General features: G+C 41.2%; 1 protein-coding gene across 6 annotated transcripts in view; it reads right to left on the minus strand.

The window, feature by feature from the left end:
• Window positions 1-24,381, minus strand: part of GOLM1 (golgi membrane protein 1) — a 182,373-nt gene that overhangs the window by 13,113 nt on the left and 144,879 nt on the right. For 3 of the 6 annotated variants that reach the window (XM_037797948.1, XM_037797949.1, XM_037797946.1), the window contains 5 exons: window positions 20,846-20,975; window positions 10,618-10,750; window positions 9,712-9,978; window positions 7,381-7,491; window positions 223-2,287 (listed from right to left, as the gene is read on the minus strand). In XM_037797948.1, the coding sequence (XP_037653876.1) occupies window positions 2,211-2,287; window positions 7,381-7,491; window positions 9,712-9,978; window positions 10,618-10,750; window positions 20,846-20,975 (718 nt within the window). In that variant the 3' untranslated portion in view covers window positions 223-2,210. Of the gene's footprint in view, window positions 1-218; window positions 2,288-7,380; window positions 7,492-9,711; window positions 9,979-10,617; window positions 10,751-20,845; window positions 20,976-24,381 lie in introns of those variants that run through there. The other 3 variants (XR_005210703.1, XR_005210701.1, XR_005210702.1) reach the window with 2 other exon arrangements.

Here is a 24,381-nt window from a genome sequence, read left to right on the forward strand (position 1 = left end):
TGTTTTTTTCAGATTCTATCCCACAAAAATACACTCTATATAGACAGTAATTAGATTACTTGGGAAATCTAATCTGGGGTTGCTTGGAGATCTCTATATGCACTCCTATTTGTGGTGTGTGTGTGTGAATAATCTCATCACTCCTGTCTACACACCATTTGAGAGTACAGAGGAAGCTGTAAATTCAATGTTCACAGCTGTTAAAAATGGCATTTAAGTTTAGATGAAAGCAGAAGACCAGAGGTTTTGATATCTACTTGGTGGTTTTTACAGTTTTTTTTTTTTTTAATTTTTTGTTTTTAATAGCCATTATACCTCTAAATTGTCTCAGAATACATACCTGTGATCACAAGGAAAACCAGCAGTAAAACACTGCCTGGAGAAATAATTCAAGGTACACATCCTCCTGAAGGAATGGCCCTGTACATGAAGAATTTATCACAGTTATTTTTTTATTTCTTGTCATCCATCTCATTCCACAAAGGGTCTAAGGCAAACCACCAGCCTTAATCCACAATTCAAAGCTGATTTTTTAGGGATCCCTGCGGGATGAAATTATGAAAAGTTTTAGAAACTGAACTAACAAATAGGAGTATTTTATTTCTTAACTCTATGTAATTGAACAAGAGATGAATAGAAGCTTCATTATTTGAGAAAAGCAAGAGAGAATTCCTATCAACCATGTTATAAAGCTACCTTTATAACCCTGAATCAGTTGCCATTTCTGGGTGGAGATGGTTAACTGTTAGTGATGGGTAAAAAGATCAAACATGAAGAACACTGGAGTTTGATGCCCTCCTGTCTTCAACTGCCAGGAACACATGAGTTGACACGTGGGGGTGAGCTTGCTGCAATCTGACCTTGATAAGCCGTAGAACCTCTCATGAAAAATGAGGGTGTTATACCAAATGACCACAGAAGCCCCTGCTTCTCAACCTCTGAATCTAAATGCATCTTAGTGGGCATCACTACCCATTACTCTTTGGAGATCATCACTGAAAGTCAGTCAGTCATTTTACTTTGACAGTATTCACAGGTGGGAAAAGCCTCCTTCACCTTCAATATTAAGTATTAAGAACCGAATGAAGTCAAACCGAACGTCACTCTTAACCAATGTGGCTAATGATAAAGCCATTCTCAAAATCAATAGTAACCTCTGACTTTTAAATCATTTTGTGATAGTCATTTTAACACAAGCACTTAACAGATATAAATTATGACCAAAACAACTGCATTTTTTCTTGCCTTTCTAAACTTTTCCAACTTCAAATACTGTATATTTATATATATGTGTGTATATATATATATCCTTCAGTGTCAATGTAAATTAAATTTCTTTTACTTTAGTAATAAAGTAGGCACAGATTTGTCCACATAAACATGTCCACAACAAACCCATCCTCAAGAGGCTGTCTTCCCTCACTGTTCTGTACACGAGGCATAGTGCCACCTCCACTTTGGCCCCTTTCGTGTTGAAAGCCTAATTCCCTTTTTTTCTAACATGTACTTTTTACAGAAAATTTTGCTTTACCCACATACATTAAGCACAGTAAGTACAGACCACAAAAGTTCAATTACAAGTCACTTAAATGTTTTTTTGTACATTAAGGATGTCAAGCGTTATTTTATACAAGTACTACAAAACAGCTTTGTATTCAGACCTGTTTAAAACCATTGGTAGCCATGGTGGTTCTAACAGTCAGTGCTCTAGGCCAATGATGGTCAGAATCAGAAGTGAGTGCACAAAAGCATAAACCAGTAATCATCCAGTCTTGCCCAGTGAGAAAATAATGGGTGGGTAGGGGTCACTTAACCTGGCACGTGGAGAAAAGGGTGACACCAGGGGAGAAGGAGAAACAAAGGGCTCTCTAAGAGGGGTGGGGTCTCCTTAACATCAGCAGTCAGACCTTCCTACAGGCTTTTTTTTTTTTTTTTTTAAATAAAGCTATATTCCAGAATAAACAAGAGGCACTCTTGCCATACTTGAAGTAGAACTTGTGTTCTATAGCCAAAAAATTGACGTTTTGACATCTTACCATACACATTTCAAAAGTGTCTAAAAGGCAATCCCATTTTTTCTACATAAAGAACATACTAACTCCACAATACTCATCCTTAGATGTATATTTTTACTTAGTACTTTCCAGTACTCAATTCCATGTGAATATTTTGTAGTAATCTCTCTTCAATCTTGATGTGAAGTATGTGATTCAGAGTGTGTGATTCCGCTTTTCACGCTGATCAAGTAAATTTATGGTATCTCTTTTCTGATCTTCAGCATTAAGAACTAAAAAGAAAAAAGACACACACATATACACACACACATTCTAATATTAAACATTTTGAAAAACCAGCCCAGGCAAGTCCTATTCCCAGAAACTCATAAAAAAGACAGTATCTTGCCGTAGCAACATTATAGTTTGGAACTGAATTCCTAGTCAAGGACATCTGTGCCAGTTTGAATGAATTATGCCCCCCCCCCCCAAACGCCATTATCTTTGATATAATCTTGTGTGGGCAGACCTACTGGTGTTAATTAATAGCAATTCTCTGAATGTTCCCATGGAGATGTGCCCCACCCAACTGTGGGTGATGACGCTGATTGGATAATTTCCATGGAGGTGTTGGCCCACCCATTGGATGGGTCTAAATTAAATTACTGGAGCACTATATAAGATCAGACAGAAGGAACAAGCTGCTACAGCCAAGAGGGACACTTTGAAGAAAGCACAGGAGCTGCAGATGAGAGACAGTGAGAAGATGGCCGTTGAAAGCAGACTCTTGCTCCAGAGAAGCTGAGAGAGGACAAATATCCCAAGTGCAACTAAGAGTGACATTTTTGAGGAACTGCAGCCTAGAGAGGAACGTCCCGGGAGAAAGCCATCTTGAAACCAGAACGTTGGAGCAGACACCAGTCACGTGCCTTTCCAGCTACCAGAGGTTTTCTGGACACCATTGGCCATCCTCCAGTGAAGGTACACAACTGCTAATGTGTTATGGCCTTAAGACTGTAACTGTGTAACCAAATAACCCCCCTTTTATAAAAGCCAATCCGTTTCTGGTGTTTTGCATTCTGGCAGCATTAGCAAACTAGAACAAGCAGCAAAAGAGAGATCAAGTCTATGGCCAACAATGTGCATGAAAAAAAGCGCTAAGATATCTGAAAACTCCACAAATGTTTAAAATAATGAAATAAAGCCCCATGTCCTATAAAATGGATAATACAAAATATTCTCAAAATTTCAGATCCTGTCACACTCCCAGCAACTCTGTCTACCTTCTGCTAGTGCACCTCCAGCAGAAGGGAACACACTGCCTCCTAAGAGCCATTTCCAGCTGTGAACAGCTCTTGCTACTACAGCATTCTTCCTTATACAGAACAGAAATCTGTATGTGGCTTTCACAACATCTGGTCTCACTGTATCCTTTCACAAAGCACATAAAAAGATGTCACATTAAGACTTAAAACCAATATTCTGATTTATAACTGTTACACAGTAAATGACTGAGGATCAGATTAGCCTTTTAAAATTAAATGTGACTTTTAAAGTTGCCTAATAAAACTGAAGCAAATGAATGCTATTTTTCTTATTTCCCTACAGCAAGCAGTGTCAAACGATTTCAATGATAAATATAAAATGATGCTGAGCTGATGTTTATGACATTTCTTCAACTTCAAACTATTTCTTAAAAGAGCTGACAGAGCATTTACCTTCTTTACCTTGCCTGCCTCCTCACTTTAAAACTTTGCACAATGTCAGTCTTTTCAAAGTCACCTGGGTATAGACAAAGTTATAACAAGGCTTTACTGCAAAGGAAATGTTTAGTAGGACACTAAGTCATTTAAAAAGTTGTTAAAATGGACATAAGACAATAACCAGACCATAAAAGATGCTATTCAAGAATTGAACACAGCTGAGTGAAGTCCATGACAGACAGACAGAAAGATGGAAGGGCCTTCTATTTGCATAGAATTCTTACTGCTAAAATATGAACTTTTTTAATTACCAAATAAAATTTTAAAATCAAGTTCTGACTTCCATTTCTCCTGAAACAACTCTACAATTTAGATGACAGATAAAATATGAAAGACATTTTCTTAAGATTCTGATGCGGAATCATGAGGAAACATCAGACAAACCAAAAGTGGAAGGACTATTCTACAAAATAACTAGGCAGCATGCTTCAAAATAATTTCAATGTCATGAATGATAAAGACTGAGAAACAGTCCTAGATTAAGGATACTAAATAGATATGATAATAAAGGCACTATAAGATCCTGAATTAAATCCTGGACCAGAAAAAGGATACTGGACAATGTGCTATTTTAAATAACACCTACAGATTATAGTACTGTATCAATATTCTTTTATTTTGATAATTATACTATGGTTACGTAAGATGTTAATATCCACGGAACCTTTGGGGAAGTTATGTGAATTCTTACTAACTTCTAAAATCTAAGTTATTTCCAAATGAAAAAGAATGTTTTAATAAAACACTAAGAATAATGTATTACCTGTATGGCAATAAAAGAAGGAATCTCAGAAGCCAAAAATGAAGTGAAAGAAAGAACTCCTAAAGTATCCAAGCCGACTTTTACCTTGAGGATTATACTGCTTATGCCTGAAGATGCCAGGCATCTGCCTTCACAGCTTCAACAGGTGCCAGGGGATAAGAACTAAACTAGGGCTCTGCTCAAAATGGGCAGTCAAGCAGGCAACCTCACATAAAGCTGAAACCACAAAGGGTTATAGCTTCAGTGTAAAGATAATGGGCAATAAACCCACAATGAACATGGGACAGCAAGAAAGCCTGTGGGTAGATCGGTGGGATTCTTAACCACAGGATAATGTTTGTCCAGGTTTAGAGTCTGAATTCACATTTCCAATCAGTCCAGCACATCTGAAGAAGATTTAAAGAGACAGTGAATTCACAGTGCCCTCCCGTGAATGATAGAGCCAAACTGACATACCTTTCCTGATAGGATACAACTGTAGCTCAGGCCTCCAAGACTTCCCAAGGATAAAGTAACAAGGAAAACTAGTAGCTCTCAGTTAAAAAGCACAAAACAAACAAGGAAACAAGGCATCACGAGTGAACCAGCAGAAGCAAGAGAGAAACAGACTCATGAAGTTTATTCAGATATTGCAATTAGAATACATGGAATATAAAAACTCTGTGCAACATTTAAAGAAATAAAAGATACTTGGTAACATGAGCAAGGAATGAGTCCATAAAGAATGACCAAACAGAAAGTTTAGATATGAAAAAAATAATTAAAAACTCAAAGGATGAATTAAATAGCTGAAGGAGAAGAGTGTCAACTGAAAGATATTTTTGAGGAAATTATTCTGAATAATAGCCCAAAAAAGCAACAACTAGATTTTAAAAACACAAAAACCACAGACATTATTTACAACAAAAAGGTCACTTGCAGAGGATGACAGGAAAGCCAAATCATTATTAAAATTGGTAAAGAAGGAAAGAAGCATTTATCCTGCCTGTCCTACATGAACAATACCACTGGATAACCAAACAGCAGAGGAAGGGAAGTGCCTGTAAGAATATTCCAATTACATGAAACAGAAACAATAGAAGACCCTTGATGAATAACACGCATGAGCATCATGAGCAGTGAGCTAACATCACAAAAAGGACATACCGCCTTCTATATCGTCTTACCACGGGCTTGAGCCTGAACCTGTCTGATCGAGCCTCTGAAGCGCGGTTGCCATTTGAAAGAAACAGGATAGAAGAACATGCTAAACTGTACCCAGGAATATACATTTAGCAACATCCAGGTTGTGGGAAACTCTACAAGTCAAAGAGCTTGGGTTCTTTAACAGACTGTAAGGAAAAGAAAGGAATGGACACATGGGTTTTAGATTAAGAGAGACTTAAAGATGTCTCAAATTTAAGAAAACCAGAAAGACCGAAAGATGGTGTCCAGAGATACCCACCTGGATGATAAACCCATAAAATCAAGGAAATGCCTACCATAAAGGTTTGACTGTTGATTACTAACAAGGGGGAAGGAAGGTGCTGGGACCGGGACAGGGGACATGGAAGAGGTCTCTGGAGTAGCTGGAAAGGTTCTGTTTCTTGACTGGGAAGCAGTTAAAAGGTGTTCAACCTTCTAAGAACTCATTTATGTGTTTTTCTGAATCTGTGTTTAATTTTACTATAAAGACAAAAATTTGAAAGCACACAAATACTACACATAGGTAGTATTCCTTTAAATTCTAGTTGTGGGAAAGCTTTCTAACTATGACTCAGAACAAAGAGGCAAAAATAGAAATGACAAAATTTTTGTAACCTTTGCATGGCAAAAAAAAAAAATCACCATAAACAAAATGAAGACAAAGCATTTACAACTTAAATCACAGATTTTGCAACTTATATCATTCTCCCTACAACACAGAGCTCTTAGAAACTGAAAAACAGCAAGAATCGGATACCAAAAAAAAATTTTTCTCTTTTTTCCAAAAAAGGAAACTATGAGCCCATAGTGATACTAAAACAAACAGATGTGTATATTTGGGTGTATGGGGTGGGGGGGTGGGAGGGGTAGGAAAGGTAAGGGACTTCCTTAAAAAATAAGATCAGCTAATAAATGTGAAGGGAAGACAGAAAAATCACCATTTTGCAGCCTCCAGTGTTATGACACTGGTTTAGGTGAGGTCCAACCATGGATGGTAAAGACACACCATTTCACAGTGACACCCTAACAGGTCAGTTACTATTTACAAAAGGAAAATGCACTTTTACAATGGAGATATGGTGGTCACGAGCATAACTAAGGGATTAAACTTGGCATCACCAACAGTGGGACAACCTGATGTTAGGTGCCTTCTGGTGGTGCAAGAGGAACACAGCTGCAGCTACAAGAAGGTTCAACCTGAATCTGATACAATCAAGGAAACATGCAAATCCAGAATGTTACACAATCTACAAGACATTGGCCTGGGCCCCTCAAAAATCTAAAATGATAATACAACTACAAAGTACAGCTATAAAAAGCTGCTTGGAAGCTCTGCATATATCAGGGCTTTCTGACCGGTGCTGTAGTATGATTGAGTTGTGACCTAGCATTTTGTTGGGGAATCCCTACATGTTACTGAAAAAAAAAAAAAAAATCCTCCAACTGATGATAACCTGAGAGCTTAAGCCCACTGGGTATGCAGAATTTCTGAAAGTTCTTTCTCATCTTGGACCTCTCACCTCCCTCCACTGGCTTTTGAAGAAAAGAAAGTCTCCTTCAAATGATCAACTACTTAAAAAGTTATGGTTGGTATCTGTTGTATAGTCATTCCAAAAGTGAAGGACCAAAAAGGGGAAATAAAAGTTGACCTCCCGCCCCCTGCCGATGTTTTTACCATTTAGGTTTTTGTCACTCCCTGCCAGGGCTGCCTGCTTGTCTGTTTCAGATTCCGCCTCATTTTCATCCATGTTGTAGTCGTCATCTCCTAATTTTTGCTGGTTTCTCCCTGTCATGGCACAGACACACAGAACATAAGCTATATTATTTCTCTATTTACGGAGAAACACCAGATCCCAGGGACTGGGAGTTATCCCAATCACTATTTAGCAATCAGACCTTCTGGCACCTCTCAGAAATGATAGGGACTCATGCATCTCCTTCCAGTACATATATCACATAGGAGTTCTCTCCTTAGGTATGCACCCCTTCAACTCTGAATGGATATAAAATATGGCCCTAAACAAAAAGCTATATTCCAGACTAGAAATGGGGAACACAATCCCGGTTTCCTAGAGATGAAGAACTCAAGGTTAAAGGCAGGCACCACTGTTTTAGGAAACAACAGGTTTCTAGTTATAGTAAATGTGCCAGTTTTGATGTGTTATGTCCCCCAACACTCCATGTTCTTTGATGCAGTCTTGTGGGGGCAGACGTGTTAGTGTTGATTGGGTTGGAATCCTTTGATTGAGTTGTTTCCATGGAGATGTGACTCAATCAACTGTAAGTGAAACATCTGATTGGATAATTTCCACAGAGATATGGACCCTGCCCATTCAGGATGGCTCTAAGTTAAATCACTGGAGTCCTATATAAGCAGCTCAGACAGAAGGAGCTCACTGCTGCAGCCTTGAGAGGAAAGTCCCAGGAGGAAGCTCTTTTGAAACCAGAACTCCAGAGTAGACGCCAGCCATGTGCCTTCCCAGCTCATCAGTTTTCTGGACACCACTGGCCATCCCCCAGTGAAGGTACCCAATTGTTAATGCCTTTCCTTGGACACTTTATGGCCTTAAGACTGTAACTTTGTAACCAAATAAACCCCCTTTATAAAAGCCAATCCATTTCTGGTATTTTGCAAAACAGCAGCATTAGCAAAACGGAACAGACAACATCTTAGAATGACTCCTCACTCCAAATAGAACTGGAGTCACTATTGGGAGCCAAAGTCACTATTAATTCCGCCATACATAATTAAATCATTCAGGACTATATTCATGCCTGGAATGAACAGCAACCAGCAGAGAAGATCAGGATAAAATACATTCAAGAGACATGCTTAAGGGTTTAATTTGTACATTTTATATCTGTATACAGGGAGGTAGACAAAACTTTTTTTTAAAAAAGCATGCCTGGAAAAGCCAGTACTAATTACATTTCTTTGCACAGCCTGAGGTGTAAACAAAGCACAGGCCTATATGCCCTGTAGGTTTATTCTCCAAATCAGATAACTGCATTTGGAATTAGGTGTATCACGTAGGTCATGCAATGTCTCAGGCCTGCCATTAGCTGTGGCATCTCTGCAAGCAGCTGCTGAATGGTCTCAGCCTTGAGTGCCACTGGATGAGACCCCAAGTTTCCTTTCCCTGCCTCACACCTAAAGCATCTTCTACATGAAACATTGCTGGGCAAGCGTGGAGAACGGGCCAGAGCAGCGGTGCTCAGGGGAGGCTGACAAAGTGCAGTTCTTTAACTCAGACTTTGTGAGGACACCTTCTTCAGAAAGAGAAATGTTAAGTGAAAATTAGATTTAAATGGAAATCAGTGGAACTTCTGCAAATGAGCATTCTCCAACTGCTATGACTTGTTCCATCCCACAGCCCAGGTGTCTTCTCTTCAAAACTGCTCCTGGCTCAGGTAGGAATGACGTTTTCCGCATCTTAAGGAACCAAAATACATCCCAAAATATTCTGTTGATCTCAGTGTTCCACACAATCCTGTATTTCTTTTTAAAAAGAAAGTTAACCGAACCAGAAAGCTGGCCTCCCCATGTCACTTTTCCTCTGCACAAATATGAATTAAACTCCACCTATCCACCTGTGCATTCATCTGTTCATTGATTCATTCATTCATTCATCCATTTGCCAGGCATTTGCAGAATATCACTGCTGGACCAGAAGCATCATAGAGATACAAGGCAAGACACTGGGTCTGCCTGCCAGGAGGCCTGTGTTTACTTGACACCAAGCACTCATCTCAAGGTCTTCCACCTAAGTCTCTTGCCTTGTTATTAGTATTAGTTCTGAAGCCCAAAGTGCCAGAGAATATGCTACTCCTGCTGCCTGCCTCTGACTTGATGACTGATACTAAGCCAACAAGAAATGAACCACTAAATCATAAAGTGCTATTTGGTAAAATTCACAGGGAGCCTTCCTGTGTTGGGAAAGAGAATGAGAGGGCGAGTGGCTAGCAGAAAGGGGCCAGCAGGCAGCCCTGGAACCTCGCCACCCACCTTCCTCATCTGCATCCTGCTCCTCCCGGGCCTCGACGACGACAAGCTGGTCCCGCTTGGGTCCCTCGGTCTCCTGGTTTTCCTGGCTTGCCAACAGGGCGGCTGGTGCCTGAGAGGTTTGGCCAAGTTCTTGGGCTTCCCCAACACCTCTTTCCTCCGCAAGTTTGTCTTTTTCCACGGCCAGCTCCTGGCCTGGCTGCTGCGGCAGTCCCAGGCTGTCCCTCCGAAGCTCCTCCTCGCTGACCACCTGGATCTCGTTGGTCTCCTCTGTGCAAAGAATGCAGCATTTAATCAACAAATAAACAAAGACCTGGTGCCACTGCATTCTCAGGGCCTCCCCAAGGAGTGTGGACAGGGTGGGCTGCGGCTGGGGGGCAGTCGGGGAGATTTATTTGTGACCTCGGTAGAAGGCCTCAGGCTTCTCTATGTCTGAGGCTCATCTCAAGCACAAAGAAAAGTAGTTTAGAAAAAACTCTCTCAGATATAGCAGACACGCCCACAAGTAGAGGAGTGCATAACTGGGTTTCTTTGATTAGCATGTCTGTGAGGACGAGTACTTGGGAGGCAGAGCTTGTCTGTGCTCCCAGGGACACGGAAGCTCCCACTGTCCCCAGATGAGAGCCACCGGGACTCACCTATCCCCCCTTAATTCCACAATCCCACCAATGTCACAGAGCTACCAAAGAACAAGGCACTTGGCTTACAAGGTGAGATATCAGGAAGACAGACAAAAAGCCTTGTGTCCCTAGCCACCTACCAGCCCATCACCAAGCTCACTGTCAGCCTACAGCAGCACACTCTGCTCTCAACGTATTTATATGGGACACAGGCATGAACTGCCACTGCTGCTTTTACTTGAACAGGGCCCTGGAGTGTCACTGCCAGGCCTCAGCCGACCCTTCTCACCTTGTCTCTTCAAATCCAAAGCCGTCTCAGAACTGGGGACGCGTGTCTGGAGCTCGACGTTGCTGGGCAGGTTTTCTTTCCCTTCTGGCGCCTCTGCCTGTGCCCTGGGCTGAGGCTCACTGAGGACCTGGAGCTGAAACAGGAACACAGGGCAGGGGCTCTGCGACCAAAAACCTTACAACCCTGAGTCCTGCAGCAGAGTACCACGTCCTTCTGATAAATGGGAACACCGAGTCCCTGAGAAACGCTGCGTACTACCCCAATCACACCCTGTCATGGGCAGAGGCAGAACTTAAACAGAAGACTCGAGGCTGAGTCAGGGTCTCCCAGAAGGCACTTCCAACAATGGACAGAACAACTAGGCAGGAGAACAGCAGGGAAACAGAAGACTTGAACAAACACTCTGAGCCACTTAGATGGAACAGACACCTACAGAACATTTGACTAAACAAGAGCAAATTGCAAATTCTTCTCCAATGCACATGGAAAAGTCTCCGGGGCAGATCAAAGGCTAAGCCACAAACTAAGCCTCAATAATGAACTGAAATCATACAAAGTATGTTCTCCAATTAGTGGGATGAATTTAGAAATCAATATCAGAATGAAATTTCAGAAATTCACCAATATGTGGACATTAAACAACACATGCCTAAATAATCAATGGATCAAAGAAGAAATCACAAGTCAAATTAGAAAAGAATTTGAGACAAATGAAAACAAAGAAACAGCATACCAAAACTTATAGGATACAGTGAAAGCAGTTCCCAAAGGAAAATCTATAGCCCTAAATGCCTTTATTAAGAAAAAATAAAGACCTCAAATCAAAAACCTAACACTCTACCTTAAGATACTAGAGGAGCAAACTAAACCTAAAGCAAACAGAAGGAAGGAAATAATAAAGATTAAAACATCAATTAATGAAATAGAGAACAGAAAAACAACAGAGAAAAATCAATGAAACCAAGAATTAATTCTTTGAAAAGATGGAAAAAAAAAACTGACAAACCAAAATTATTAAAATAAAAAATGAAAGAGAACATTCTACCAATGTTACATAAATAAGAAAGGACCATAAGGGAGTACTAAGAACAACAGTATGTCAACAAGTTAGGTAACCCAGATAAAAAGGACAAGGTCCTAGAAAAACATAAGCCACCAAAACTGACTCAAGAAGAAACAGAAAATGTGGGAACTACAACAAGTTAAGAGACTAAATGAGTAAAGACCCAACCGCCTCTCTGATTGAAGAAGGCAGAAACAAATCTGCTCAGCGAGCTAAACTGCAGGCTATTTGCCCTTATGTTTGGGTTTTTACTGATTCGTGGGCTGTGGTCAATCGCCTAGCCAAACAGTTGTGGGGAGGGCAATGGGAAAGTGGGCTATTGAAGCAATGCCCACACGGAGCACAGCCCCCAAGGAAATCACTATGAGAGCTTAAAGAGTACAGTTAAGTAGGACATATCTATGCCCATCAGAAGACCCCCTTCCAGTATCAACATTAACTGGAACCGGCAAGTGGAGATCTTGGTGCAGTTGCTTGAGGTGGTCGCCTGGGTTCATGGAATGAGTTGCTTGGGGGCAAGGAATGCAGAGATGGGCTGAATCTAGATATATTCCTCTCACACCCTCTGAGGCATAAAATGCCACAAGAACTGTCTGTCTGCCAAGAAGAGAGAGAGAGAGACTGCAGGTGGATATGGGGCAGATTTTTGAGGGGGGAGCCCTCCCCACCCCCCATGGCTGGAAAGTCAGACGGCTGCAAGTGGAGGCTGCAAATGGGTCCTGATCTCCAATGGGCTTTGCATACCTGGTAGCAGATGGAAACGCTCAAAATACTATCAAAGGACTGGAACAGAAGATACTGTACCATTTTGGACCACAAATCACATTTTCCTCAGACCATGGATGCATTTTTCCACCCCTCATGTCCAATAAAGTGCGAAGAGATATCATTCTGAGAGCAATGGTTTGAGAATTAGAACAAGAAACAAAACATTCTGTTGAAAACAGAGGGAATAAAGGCATAAAGGGCTGGCTACCATGCCTTCCTGACTCTGTAGTCACACTCAACAAGAGCAGGGGGCAAAGGAGGATCCCCAGGGGGTTCCTCCGCTTTTCTGTGAGGCCTGGGGAGGAGGGTATGGGGAGGCTGCTGAACCACTACACAATTCTTCCCCACATGATCTCAACTTTTTCCTTTTCTCCTACCTGATCAGCAGTGCCCCAGGACCAAGCCTGCAACTGCAGGTGCCAGAAGCAGGGATGATTCCAAAGAAAAAAATTGTGACTGTATTTTTAAACCTTGATGTCAGAATTCCTAAGGGCCTGATGGGGTAGATTGCGCCTTCACCCCCACGTGGGAAACTTGGCTTGCCTGCAAATGCAGTTGTGTTACCAAGGGTTGAGATAGCCCACTGGTTCTGTGCCTGTGTAACCCTACCCTGTATGAGTGGGAGTGAGCTGAGGGGAGGCACTTGCTAGACTAGTACTGCTGCCAGCAATCAGGACCAGCACAGGGGCTCAATCTAATGTCCCTTCAAGAGGTGGAAAGCTTTGGGTAAAAATAAATGACAAATGGAGAGGTGCAGGAGGAGAAGCTGAGGGTAAAGGGATGCATAAATGGGTATGCAATGAGGGAAATCCAGCATTACATCGATGCCTCTAGAGAGGCTCAGGGCAAGAGATGGTATTGTCTCCTCGCTGGATTTACCAGATGTCTGAAAGGGCGAAGCCTTATGTTGCCAGAACCACTCCTGCTTTTGGAACCTAGCAAGGTTGAATCAATGCCTGCAAACTTGAGTGGCATTACTCATGATGTTCTGATCATATGACATGATTATGGACTAAACTTATTATCACTGGCTGAGTGGGACTCTAATAGGTGCCAGTATCCTTTGACTCTTAGTTTTCAGGTTACATCTACTACTGTACTGTGATAAGGTATAACAGTGGCATTGTTAGTAAGATTAAAATGTTGATACTGACGATCAAATATATTGGGGAATTGAGTTGAAACCTCTTATCCCTAACCCACACTGGCTCCTTAAAATGTTAGGCATATGATCATTCTGCTGGAGAGAGCCTTTGTCAAAGGCCAGGGGTAGCCTGTGTGTAAAGAATTCAACCTTGCTCAATTAAAGGCCTAGCCTTTGCCCTTGGCTTCTGGGAGGTAATCTCTAAACCCTCACAGTGTCATGCCTGATAGGACTGTCTCTGTCTGGGAGCTTTGGGTCATGCCAGAAGGTCTGACAGTGAGATTTACTGTGGGCTTTGGGTCACACACTGCCAGTCAACCTCTGGAGGGGCTGGCTACTGAGCTCAGCTAGGAGAGCAATCAAATCACGCCTATATGAGAGAGGCCCAAATAAAAGCCCTGAACACCAAGGCTCAGGTGTAATTCCCTGGTTGACAATAGTCTGCATATTGTCCCAATAGGTGTTGGGAGAGTAACGCCATTCGGACTCGAGAGAGAGAGGGTGCTGGAAGCTCCTTGTTTGGCACCTTTCCTTGACTCTTCTGCCCTATATGCTTCTTCCCTTGGCTGATTTTGATCTGTGCCCTTTAGCTGTAATAAACTATAACCAACTGAGTGTTACAGCTTTTGGTGAGTTACAGCTTCCAGTGAATTATCAAACCTGAGGGTAGCCTGGGGATCTGCTCCCCACTCCTGAATTTGTAACTGGTATCAGAAATGAGGGTGGTCTCTGTGGACTGTTCCCTAACTTCACAGCTGGCTTAACTCTGCTAATGTCAAATGTTAACAGTGAAAGACTAAATGCTGTCCCCCTATGTTCAGTACCAAGACAAGGCTATCTGCTCTCGGCACTTCTAGTCAGTACTGTACTGTAGGTTTGTCCAGGAGAATTAGGCAAGAAAAAAATATAAAAGCCATCCAGATTGGAAAGGAAAAGTAAAACTGTCTCTATTTGCAGATGACATGATCTTGTACATAGAAAATACATAAGGAATCCACACACACAAAGAAAACTATCAGAACTAGTAAGATCAGCAAGGTTATGAAAAAAACTAGTAAGATCAGCAAGGTTATGAAAAAAACTATCAGAACTAGTAAGATCAGCAAGGTTATGAGATCAATAAACAAAGGTTATGAGATCAATAAACAAAAATAAACAAAAATCAATTTTATTTCTATATGCAAGTGATGAACGATCTGAAAATGAAAATGAAAATGAAAATGAAATTAAGAAATTAAGAAAACAATACCATACACAATAGCTTAAAAAATACATAAATAAATTGAATAAATGATGTGCAAGACTTCTGAAAACTACAAAACACTGTTGAGAGAGATTATAAGGAAACTTAAATAAATGGAAAGACATCTCACATTCCTAGACTGGAAGACTTAACACTGTTAAGACGCGATACTTCTAAACTGATCTACATCAAAATCCCCATCAAAATCCCAGCTGGGTTCTTTGAAGAAATTGGCAAGCTAATTCTAAAATTCACTTGGAAATTCAAGGGACACAGAATAACCCAACACAATCTTGAAAAAGAACAAAGATGGAGGACTCACATTTTTCAATTTCAAAACTTACTATAAAGCTACAAGATTATTTGGTACCTGCATAATGACAGACAAATAAATCAATGGGTTAGAACTGAGAGTCTAGAAATAAACTGTCATGTTTATAGTCAACTGAGTTCTGACAAGGGTGACAAGACAATTCAATAGGGAAGAATAATCTCTTCAAGAAATGGTGCTGGGAAAACTGGAAAGCCACATGCAAAAAAATGACAGTGGAGCCCTACTTCACACTATATACAAAAATTAAAAATGGATCATAGACCTAAATGTAAGAACTAAGACTACAAAACTCTTATAAGAAATATAGAAGTAAATCTTCTTGACTTTGGCTTAGGCAAACAGTTTTCACATACGACACCAAAACAAGTGACAAAAGAAAAAAATAGAAAAACTGGACCTCATCAAAATTTAAAACTTTTGTGCTTCAATGAACACCATCAGGAAAGTGAAAAGACAACCCACAGAACAGAAGAAAATATTTGCAAATAATATCTCTGATATCATACAGCTATATTAAGAATATATAAAGAATTCTTACAACTCAATAAAAATACAACTCAATAAAAAAGTGGATAAAGGCTCTGAATAGACATTTCTAAAAGAAGATGTACAAATGACCAATAAAGCACATGAAAAGATGCTCAACATCATCAGACATCAGGGAGATGCAAATCAACAGGAAATACCACTTCATATCCACTAGGATGGCTATTAAAAACAAACAAACAGAAAATAAGTGTTGGCAAGGATGTGAAGAAACTAGAATGCTCGTATAGTGCTGGTAGGAACATAAAATAGTGTAACTGCTTTAGCAAACAGTCTGGAAGTTCTCAAAAGGTTAAGCCTGCCTCAACAATTCCATTCCGGTCCACATAAAAATGTACACAAACATTCACAGCAGCATTAATCACAACAGCTACAAGGTGGAAACAACCCAGAAGTCTAGCAACAGATGAATGGGTGAACAATACGTGGTATACACATATAATGGAATATAGTTTAGCCAGAAAAGGGAATGAAGTTCTGATACACACAACAAAATGGATAGACCTTGAAGACATTATAGAGTGAAGTAGTCAGACACAAAGACCACATACTCTATGAATTCATTTATAGGCAATGTCCAGAATAGGCAAATCTATAGAGAATAACAGATTAATGGAGAGGTGACATCATCAACATGGCAATGTAAACAGCTACTGAAAACTTCTCTCCAGAGATTCAATGAAAAAAAGGACAATTCTGAATTGTTTGAAACTCTGGAGGAGGACACAGACTGGGGTAAGACCCTGCAAGTGCTGCACTGAAGAAAGAGAAGAATATCAGGTAGGAATTTTCCGTCTCCTCCACCCCTCACTCAGTCTCTGTGAGGGAAAGGCACAGAAACAGCAGACAGGACCCCTCCTCCCACCAGGGAAACAGATTTTAAAATCTCACAGCAGTGAAAAATACCCTCGCTATTTGAAGACCCAGTGGACACGGGAGGACATTTCAAGGCCCAGATCAGGGACAGACAAAGAGACTGAGAAAACCTGGACAGAGACACGTTTCCAGCCCTGGCTCTGAAAGCCCTTCCCCAACCCTTGAAGGACGCAGCAGCCTCTAGGATGATTGAGTCGGGGAACAGCGCCATCTGCTGGATGGTCCGGAAAGCACAAGGACCCTGTCTTAGGAACACAGGAGTTGGTCTATTCGCCCTGTATGGAAACCTGGCCCTATTTTGGCTAAGAAATAAGGAAGACCCAACTGTTAAAGCAGGGACCCAAATCAAACCCAGGTTTTGCTAGCCGGTGGAAAACACAGCACCACTGGAAGCCAGCAGATTTGTATTACCACACAGTGTACTTGCTGGGGTGCCCAGTGCCTACCTCCCATCCCTGTGGCAAGCCACGGTGGGCACCTGATTTTGGGGAGAAGACTGGGGAGGGGGGTGGAGCCAATATGACAACTAGCCAGGGACAGAAACAAAGAACAGATAGAGAACAAAGTCAACCAACAAGAAAACCTTATGCAAAAGAGAGAAAACAACCTCCAGAATAAACCAATCAAGAAAACCACATGCCAAGACAGCAGAAAATCATGAGCCACATCAGGAAATGGGAAGATATGGTCCAAAGGAAGAAACTAACATTTCAACTGAGATTCAGGAGTTGAAACAACTAATTATAGATGTTCAAACAAATCTTTTATATCAAATTAACGACGTGAGAGAGAATGTGACAAAAGAGATGAAGGATATAAAGACACTGGGTAAACATAAGGAAGAATTTGTAAACTTGAAAAAACAAATGGCAGAACTTATGGGAATGAAAGGCAAAACAGAAGAGATGAAAAACACACTGGTGACATACAATGGCAGACCTGAAAGGCAGAAGAAAGGATCAGTGAGATGAAGGACAGGACATCTGAAATCCTGTGCACAAAGGAACAGATAGAGCAAAGAATGGAAAAATATGAGCAGGGTCTCAGGGAACTGAAGGACAACATGAAGCACAAAAATATGTGAAGGGAAAAGCAGCAGAAGGAATAATAGAGGAAATAATCAATGAAAATTTCCCAACTCTTACGAAAGACATAAAATCACAGGTCCAGGAAGCAGAGTGTACCTCAAACAGAACTGATCCAAATAGACCTACTCCAAGACACTTACTAATTGGATTTTCAAATGTCAAAGACAAAGAGAGAATTCTGAAAGCAGCAAGAGAAAAGCAATCCATCACATACAAGGGAAGCTCAGTAAGACTAAGTGCAGATCTTTCAGCAGAAACCATGGAAGTGAGAAGGTACTGGTATGATTATTCAAGATACTGAAAGAGAAAAACTGCCAACCAAGAATCCTACATCTGGCAAAACCATCCTTCAAAAATGAGGGAGTGTTTAAAATATTTACAAATAAACAGACATTGACAGAGTTTGTGAACAGGAGACCTCCTCTACAGGAAATACTAAAGGGAGTGCTACAGACAAACAGGAAAAGACAAGAGACAGAGGTCTGGAGGAGAGTACAGATATGAAGATTTCAGGAGACAGAAAGAGGGTAGGTAGAGATTGGACATTTGATGTTGAAGGAGTATAGAATGTTCTAGAGGATTGATTGTGTAGATAACAAAGGAAGAGATGGTTGTATGGTGCAAAAATCTATATTTTCTGTAGCACACTATATAAATTTAACTTGTATAGTCAGTTTATTCAAATGCCATAATCACACGGAACCTTGACTAGGGAGTGAGACCTTGTTGTTTGTACAGGTTAGCAAGAAGCCCAAGCCAGGTAATGTGGGCAGAGAATAAGTTTTTACAAAGCCCCCCTGAAGAACTGTGGGAAAATGGGGAGATGATAAACTTCCCCAGCTAGGGAATTCCTGATATTCTCAGAAGCACTGGGGACCACCAGCTTAGTAGGCTGAGCCCTCAATCCTGGGGCTTGCCCTTAAGAAGCTTGATATTGCAAAGGAGAGGCTAATCCTACTCATAGTTGTGCCCAGAGTAACCCCCAGAGGGCCTCTTTTGTTGCTTAGATGTGATCTCTCTCTCTAAGCCAACTTGGCAAGTAAACTCACCCCCACCCCCATGTCGGACATGCCTCCCAGGAGTATAAATCTCCCTGGCAATGTGGAACGTGACTCCTGGGAATGAGCCTGAACCCTGCATCGTGTGACTGAGAAAGAATTTTGGACCAAAAGGGGGAGGAGAATTGAAACAAAATAAAGTTTCAATGGCTGACATATTTCAAATGGAGTCAAGAGCTCATTCAGGAGGTAACTCTTATGTGTTATATAGATATCTCTTTTTAGTTTTTAGTTTATTAGAACAGTTACAAGGAAATACCTGAAATTGCTGAACTGAAATCCAGTGTCCTTGATTCTTGAAGGTGATCATATAACTATATAACTTATATGGTGTGACTGTGTGATTGTGAGAACCTTATGGCTCACACTCCCTTTACCCAGTGTATGGACAAATGACTAGGAAAAATGGGGCCAAAAATTAAATGAATAATAGGAGGGGAAAGGAGTATGAGATGTTTTGGGTTTTCCTTTTACTTTTAATTTAATTTTTATTTTTTGGAGTAATGAAAATGTTCAAAAATTGTGGTGATGAATGTACAACTGTATGATGATACTGTGAAAACCTGTTTTACACTTTGGATGATTGCATGGTATATGAATGTATTTCAATTAAAAAAAAGTAAATGAGTAGGGGAGAAGGGGTATGGGATGCTGTACCAGTTTGAATGTATTATGTCCCCCAGAAAAAGCCATATTCTTTGAGGCAATCTTGTGGGGCAGACATATTAGTGGGGATTAAGTTGGAACATTTGGATTAGGTTGTTTCCATGGAAATACGCCTCACACAACTGTGGGTGATAACAATGATTGGATAATTTCCATGGAGGTGTGGCCCCAACCATTCATTATGGGCCTTGATTAGGTTACTAGAGCACTATATAAGCCCAGACAGGAGTGAGCTTGCTACAGCCAAGAGGGACACTTTGAAGAATGCACAGAAGCTGAGAGAGTAGCTGCAGATGAGAGACATTTTGAAGATGGCCGTTGAAAGCAGACTCTTGCTCCAGAGAAGCTAAGAGAGGACAAACACCCCAAGAGCAACTGAGAGTGACATTTTGAAGAGGAGCTGTGGCCTCCTGGGAGAAAGCCATTTTGAAACCAGAGCCTTGGAGCAGATGCCAGCCACATGCTTTCCCAGCTAACAGAGGTTTTCCAGATGCCACTGGCCATCCTCCAGTGAAGGTACCCAATTGTTGATGACTTACCTTGGACACTTTATGGCCTTAAGACTGTAACTTTTTAACCAAATAAATACTCTTTGTAAAAGCCAATCCACTTCTGGTGTTTTGCATCCTGACAGCATTAGCAAACTAGAACAGATGCTTTGAGTGTTCTCTTTTATTTTTATTTTTTGGAGTGATGAAAATGTTCAAAAATTGATTGTGGAGTTGAATGCACAACTATATGATGAAACTATGAACTGTTGTACACTTTGGATGATTGTGTGGTATGTAAATATATTTCAATAAAATTACATTTAAAAAAAAGGGGGGAGATTAGTAGTTACCTGGCACTGTGGGGAGGTTTCTTTTGGGCATCCGGAAAATGTTCTAAAACTGATTGTGGTGATGACTGCACAACTTTGTGAATATACTAAAAACCACTGAATCATAATTTTTATATGGGCGAACTGTATAGTATGTAGATTATATTTCAATAAAACGGCTGTATTTAAAACAAAACAAAACAGCCTCTCAGAAGGCTTTGGGCAGCAGTGTGAAGGGCTCCGCTTCACACAGGCAGCAGAAAGCTAAGTGGCTGTCGGCAGGGGTGTGGGGTCTGATACACCTAGTCGTGGTCAGCTCCACTTGTAGCCACATGGCATGACCTTGGGTAAGGTAGTTAGCCATCGCCATGGGCCTCGGCTGTAAAACCACGGAACAGCTCTCTCCCAGCGTGGTTGCGAGACTCCAATGAAGTCATTCCCATGAAGCCCTGAGCACGTCACTGAGGTCAGCACATGCCATCAGAGCAACACAGGGCTGGGTTTGACCCTGTAGACCCTCAGGGGCCCCAACCCACATGGGAACGCAGAGATCAGAGCAAATCAGACAGCAGAGGCAAGGCACACCTTCTGGAAATCCCTGGCAAAAATCCCCCAGACTCACCTGCTGACTTGGGTCTTTTTTTTCATTCAGCTCTCTGGAAGCTGCAGCTTCATTTCCCTTTTTGGTGACTTCTTCTATTCGTTCTTCACACTGTTCCTTCACCTCCTTCATCTGATTGATGCACTGGTTCCTTCGGAAAAAGAAAGCACAAGAAAGGACAAATGTTTATGGATGTGTCTTGCACACCAAGCATTTCCCTGCTGTGGCTGAGAACTCCACTTCAATAAGAGACACCCATCATTGATTTCCTGCTTTGGGCACTTTTCCTCTGAAGTGGGCATCTGAGGCAGGGAAATGTGTGTGTTTTAAAGAAAACTGTACTGAACTGAACCTTATTAAAATTTTGTCATGTTGCTCTAAAACAGGTGAACTGTAATGGTTAGAAAAAAACAAAATTTTAAACTACAATCTAATTCAGCCTGAACTGCTGATGAGCTAAGATGCTGTGAAGCAGCACTTCCGCTTGGTGCCTGGAATTTATTTTATGAGACTCTCGAGTGTCAGAGCTATAAAATAATTGAGAGAATGTCTAGTCATACCTACTCACTTTGCAAATAAGGAAGCTAAGAGGTGAACTGACTGTTGGACATGGACCTGGGTCACAGAGAAAGAGAACCCGATAAGGCTGAAACTGTAAAATGTACACAAGGTTTCCTGACTCCATGCCTTCTACCACATGGGCTGCCTTTTCTGAATCTCAGGCATTTTAGAGTGAAGTATGAGTACTAAGTACACTCAACTGGTAACTCTTGTAATGCAGCCTTCAATCCAAAGTGTTTATTGGGTTGCAATGTACTTCACACATGAAAGGGAATCAGGTACTGCAGAAACCATGCAAGACAGAGTTCCTGCCCCTGGACAGTTTCTAGGACGAGAGAGGGGAGAGGAGCTGCTGAGAAAATCACTTAAATAAAATTCTCACAAACACACAAGTCATAGTCTGTAGACTACTGCACAGCTTAAATGCAGCAAACAAAAGGGGAATCATCCATACAGTGAAAGAACTAAACGTATCCAATTCATTGTTATCAAAGTCACAGAAACTCAGGATTAGCAAATGAGCAGATGCCTGGCCAATCCTGAGTCTTTAATCCCTCAAAAGGTAAATGAGGGCTAGTGGGCCATATCCTGTGAATTCTGCATGGAGGCAATGAAATATTTCAAAACTCTATATTATAAACAATTAGATTTGTGGGGAAATGACACGTTTCCCTACTGCGTCACTTCAAATTTTCCTTTGAGAATTTCTAATAGCTTCAAGTTTTCACAAATGTATTTTTAAATGATTTTTTTAGATTAAAAAAGAAGCAATTCTATAATTGTTTTCACAAGCACTAGGTTGAAAAGTTTAAAAAAATTTTTTTGAATAAGAATGAGGTCTAGCCGGCAAAACTGTTTTTACTTACTCCCAGCCCCTGCCAAAATCAAGTTCAAAGAGCCTCTATCTCTCAGCCTTGCAGAGGAAGTTCACCTCACCACATTCCAGCTCAACAGCATAAGGGGATAGCCCTGATTGGCAGGAGGCTGCAATTCCTACCCACAGACCGGGCATATTGTGACACTGTTACTTCCTGAAGGCCTCAGGCCAGCTTTTCCTTACATGTACCTGGAAAATGTCCAGGCAATCACTGGAGCTCAAATGTAGAGACACAGAGGACTTGGCAAGTGATTATTCTAACTAGTGCAGCGAGTAACCAGAATATCATTAAAAGAATGTGCACGATACATAAATCCACCGCGATCAGTGACCCAGTCATCCAGGATGTGTATCATCCAGTAACAACTTTCAGATATCTCACTTATGTCCTCAAGGCATGAGGATGAGACAGCGAGCAGGTCCATCTCACGCACCAGCTCTAAGTGCTTCCCAGAGAAAGATGGCAAGGCTCCGTGTGGATCAAGTACTACAATTGCTTAGTGATGTCTGCCCCAGGTGCAGGAGTAAGAGGTGGGGACATATGTCCCAGGTAGTTGCTGACTCCGATAGTCAGGAAAGAGCATGAACTTGTGCATCAGGAACCTGGCCTTTCTGTCAGCTTCTTCATTCTCAGCCCTGCCTTCTGTAAAAGGATTACGACAGGGTGTTTTAACTGAAGGTCTGCAGTTATGCTCCAGGGGGCCTATGAACACCCCCAAGTACTGAATGTACAATTTTATGTATATATCCATTTATAAATTTGCTAACAAAGTGTCCATACATTTTATTAGATGCTCAAAAGGATCTAGAATCCAAAGAAAGACCAACGAGCTCTTTCTAGCTTCTAGCATTCTACGAACAGCACCACCGGGCAGCAACTTGTATCTGGCACAGAGCCTCGGAGACAATCAGTAGTGTAACTGAGAAGTTAGGATTTAGGGGACAATTATGATCACTGAATTATTACATAGATTTTCCCTTTTACTTTGTTATATTAGACAAAGGGAAACACCTGAAACCTGAACTGTAATCCAGCTGCCTTGATCTCTGGTAATGTTTGTATACCCTTATGACTAGAAAACCTTGTGACTGACCTTCACTTGTACTCATTTATCCAGTTTTTCAACTTTAGAGTTTTATGATTACTAAAGACAGCTCCTAATGTTTATTAATGAAGGGTCTTGGGTCAGCCCACAACTAACCCATACCAATTCAAAAGTTATCTTGATAACCAAAGCTGGATCTCACCAAAAATGGGCCTGCCTGACATGCAGTAGCTTAGACTTCAATCTCCAAGTCACCTATACCTCATTATAATAAAAAATCACACCCACCATCACATTAAGGCCGCCATTTTCTTACATACATTCTGTGACTAAGCATGTAACCAATCTGCGCATGCTCAATAATTAGATCATCTCTAATTACATCATCTGGGACCACTGTGCTCATTATCCCAAAACCTGCCTATCTTTTAAAACTATAAAACTATCAAAATTACCACAATTTGGGAAGACAGATTTTTGGGCTGATAGGCCATCTGCTCCCCTGCTTCATGCCTAGCAATAAACTCTTTCTCTCTCTGAAACCCAGTGTCTCAGATATCTCACTTATGTCCTCAAGGCATGAGGATGAGACAGCGAGCAGGTCCATCTCACGAGCCTCTATTTGATCATTTGAGCGCATCAGGCAAAGAATCCACTGCCTTAGTCCAGTAACAGTAGGACAGATGCAGTAGGCCAGAAAGATCCTTCAACCTAGCTATCAACCTCCTAGGAAGAAAAGGAGTGCATCCCACACGCACACCTGACCAAGTCAGAGAGATTCGCTCACCGCCTTCCACGGTGCTGCCCAGCTGATCTCCAGGCATGGCAAAATCCTCTGTGTCAACAACACTTGAATGAGGCCAATAATGGTGTTTGTACTTCTATCAGTGGAGGGGAAATATGTGCATTAAGGTGACTCTTAAGGATGAACAAGACAGGGATACTTCATTTCTGTCCAAATGCATTTCCCTGATTTTCAGCATAGCTCCAGGTTTCTTTATCTCAGGACTAGTGACATCTGGGCCCAGATAATCCTTTGTTGTGGGGACTGCTCTATGCATTCAAGAACATTT

The sequence above is a fragment of the Choloepus didactylus genome, chromosome 10, assembly GCF_015220235.1.
Source record: "Choloepus didactylus isolate mChoDid1 chromosome 10, mChoDid1.pri, whole genome shotgun sequence".
NCBI classification, from domain to species: domain Eukaryota; kingdom Metazoa; phylum Chordata; class Mammalia; order Pilosa; family Megalonychidae; genus Choloepus; species Choloepus didactylus.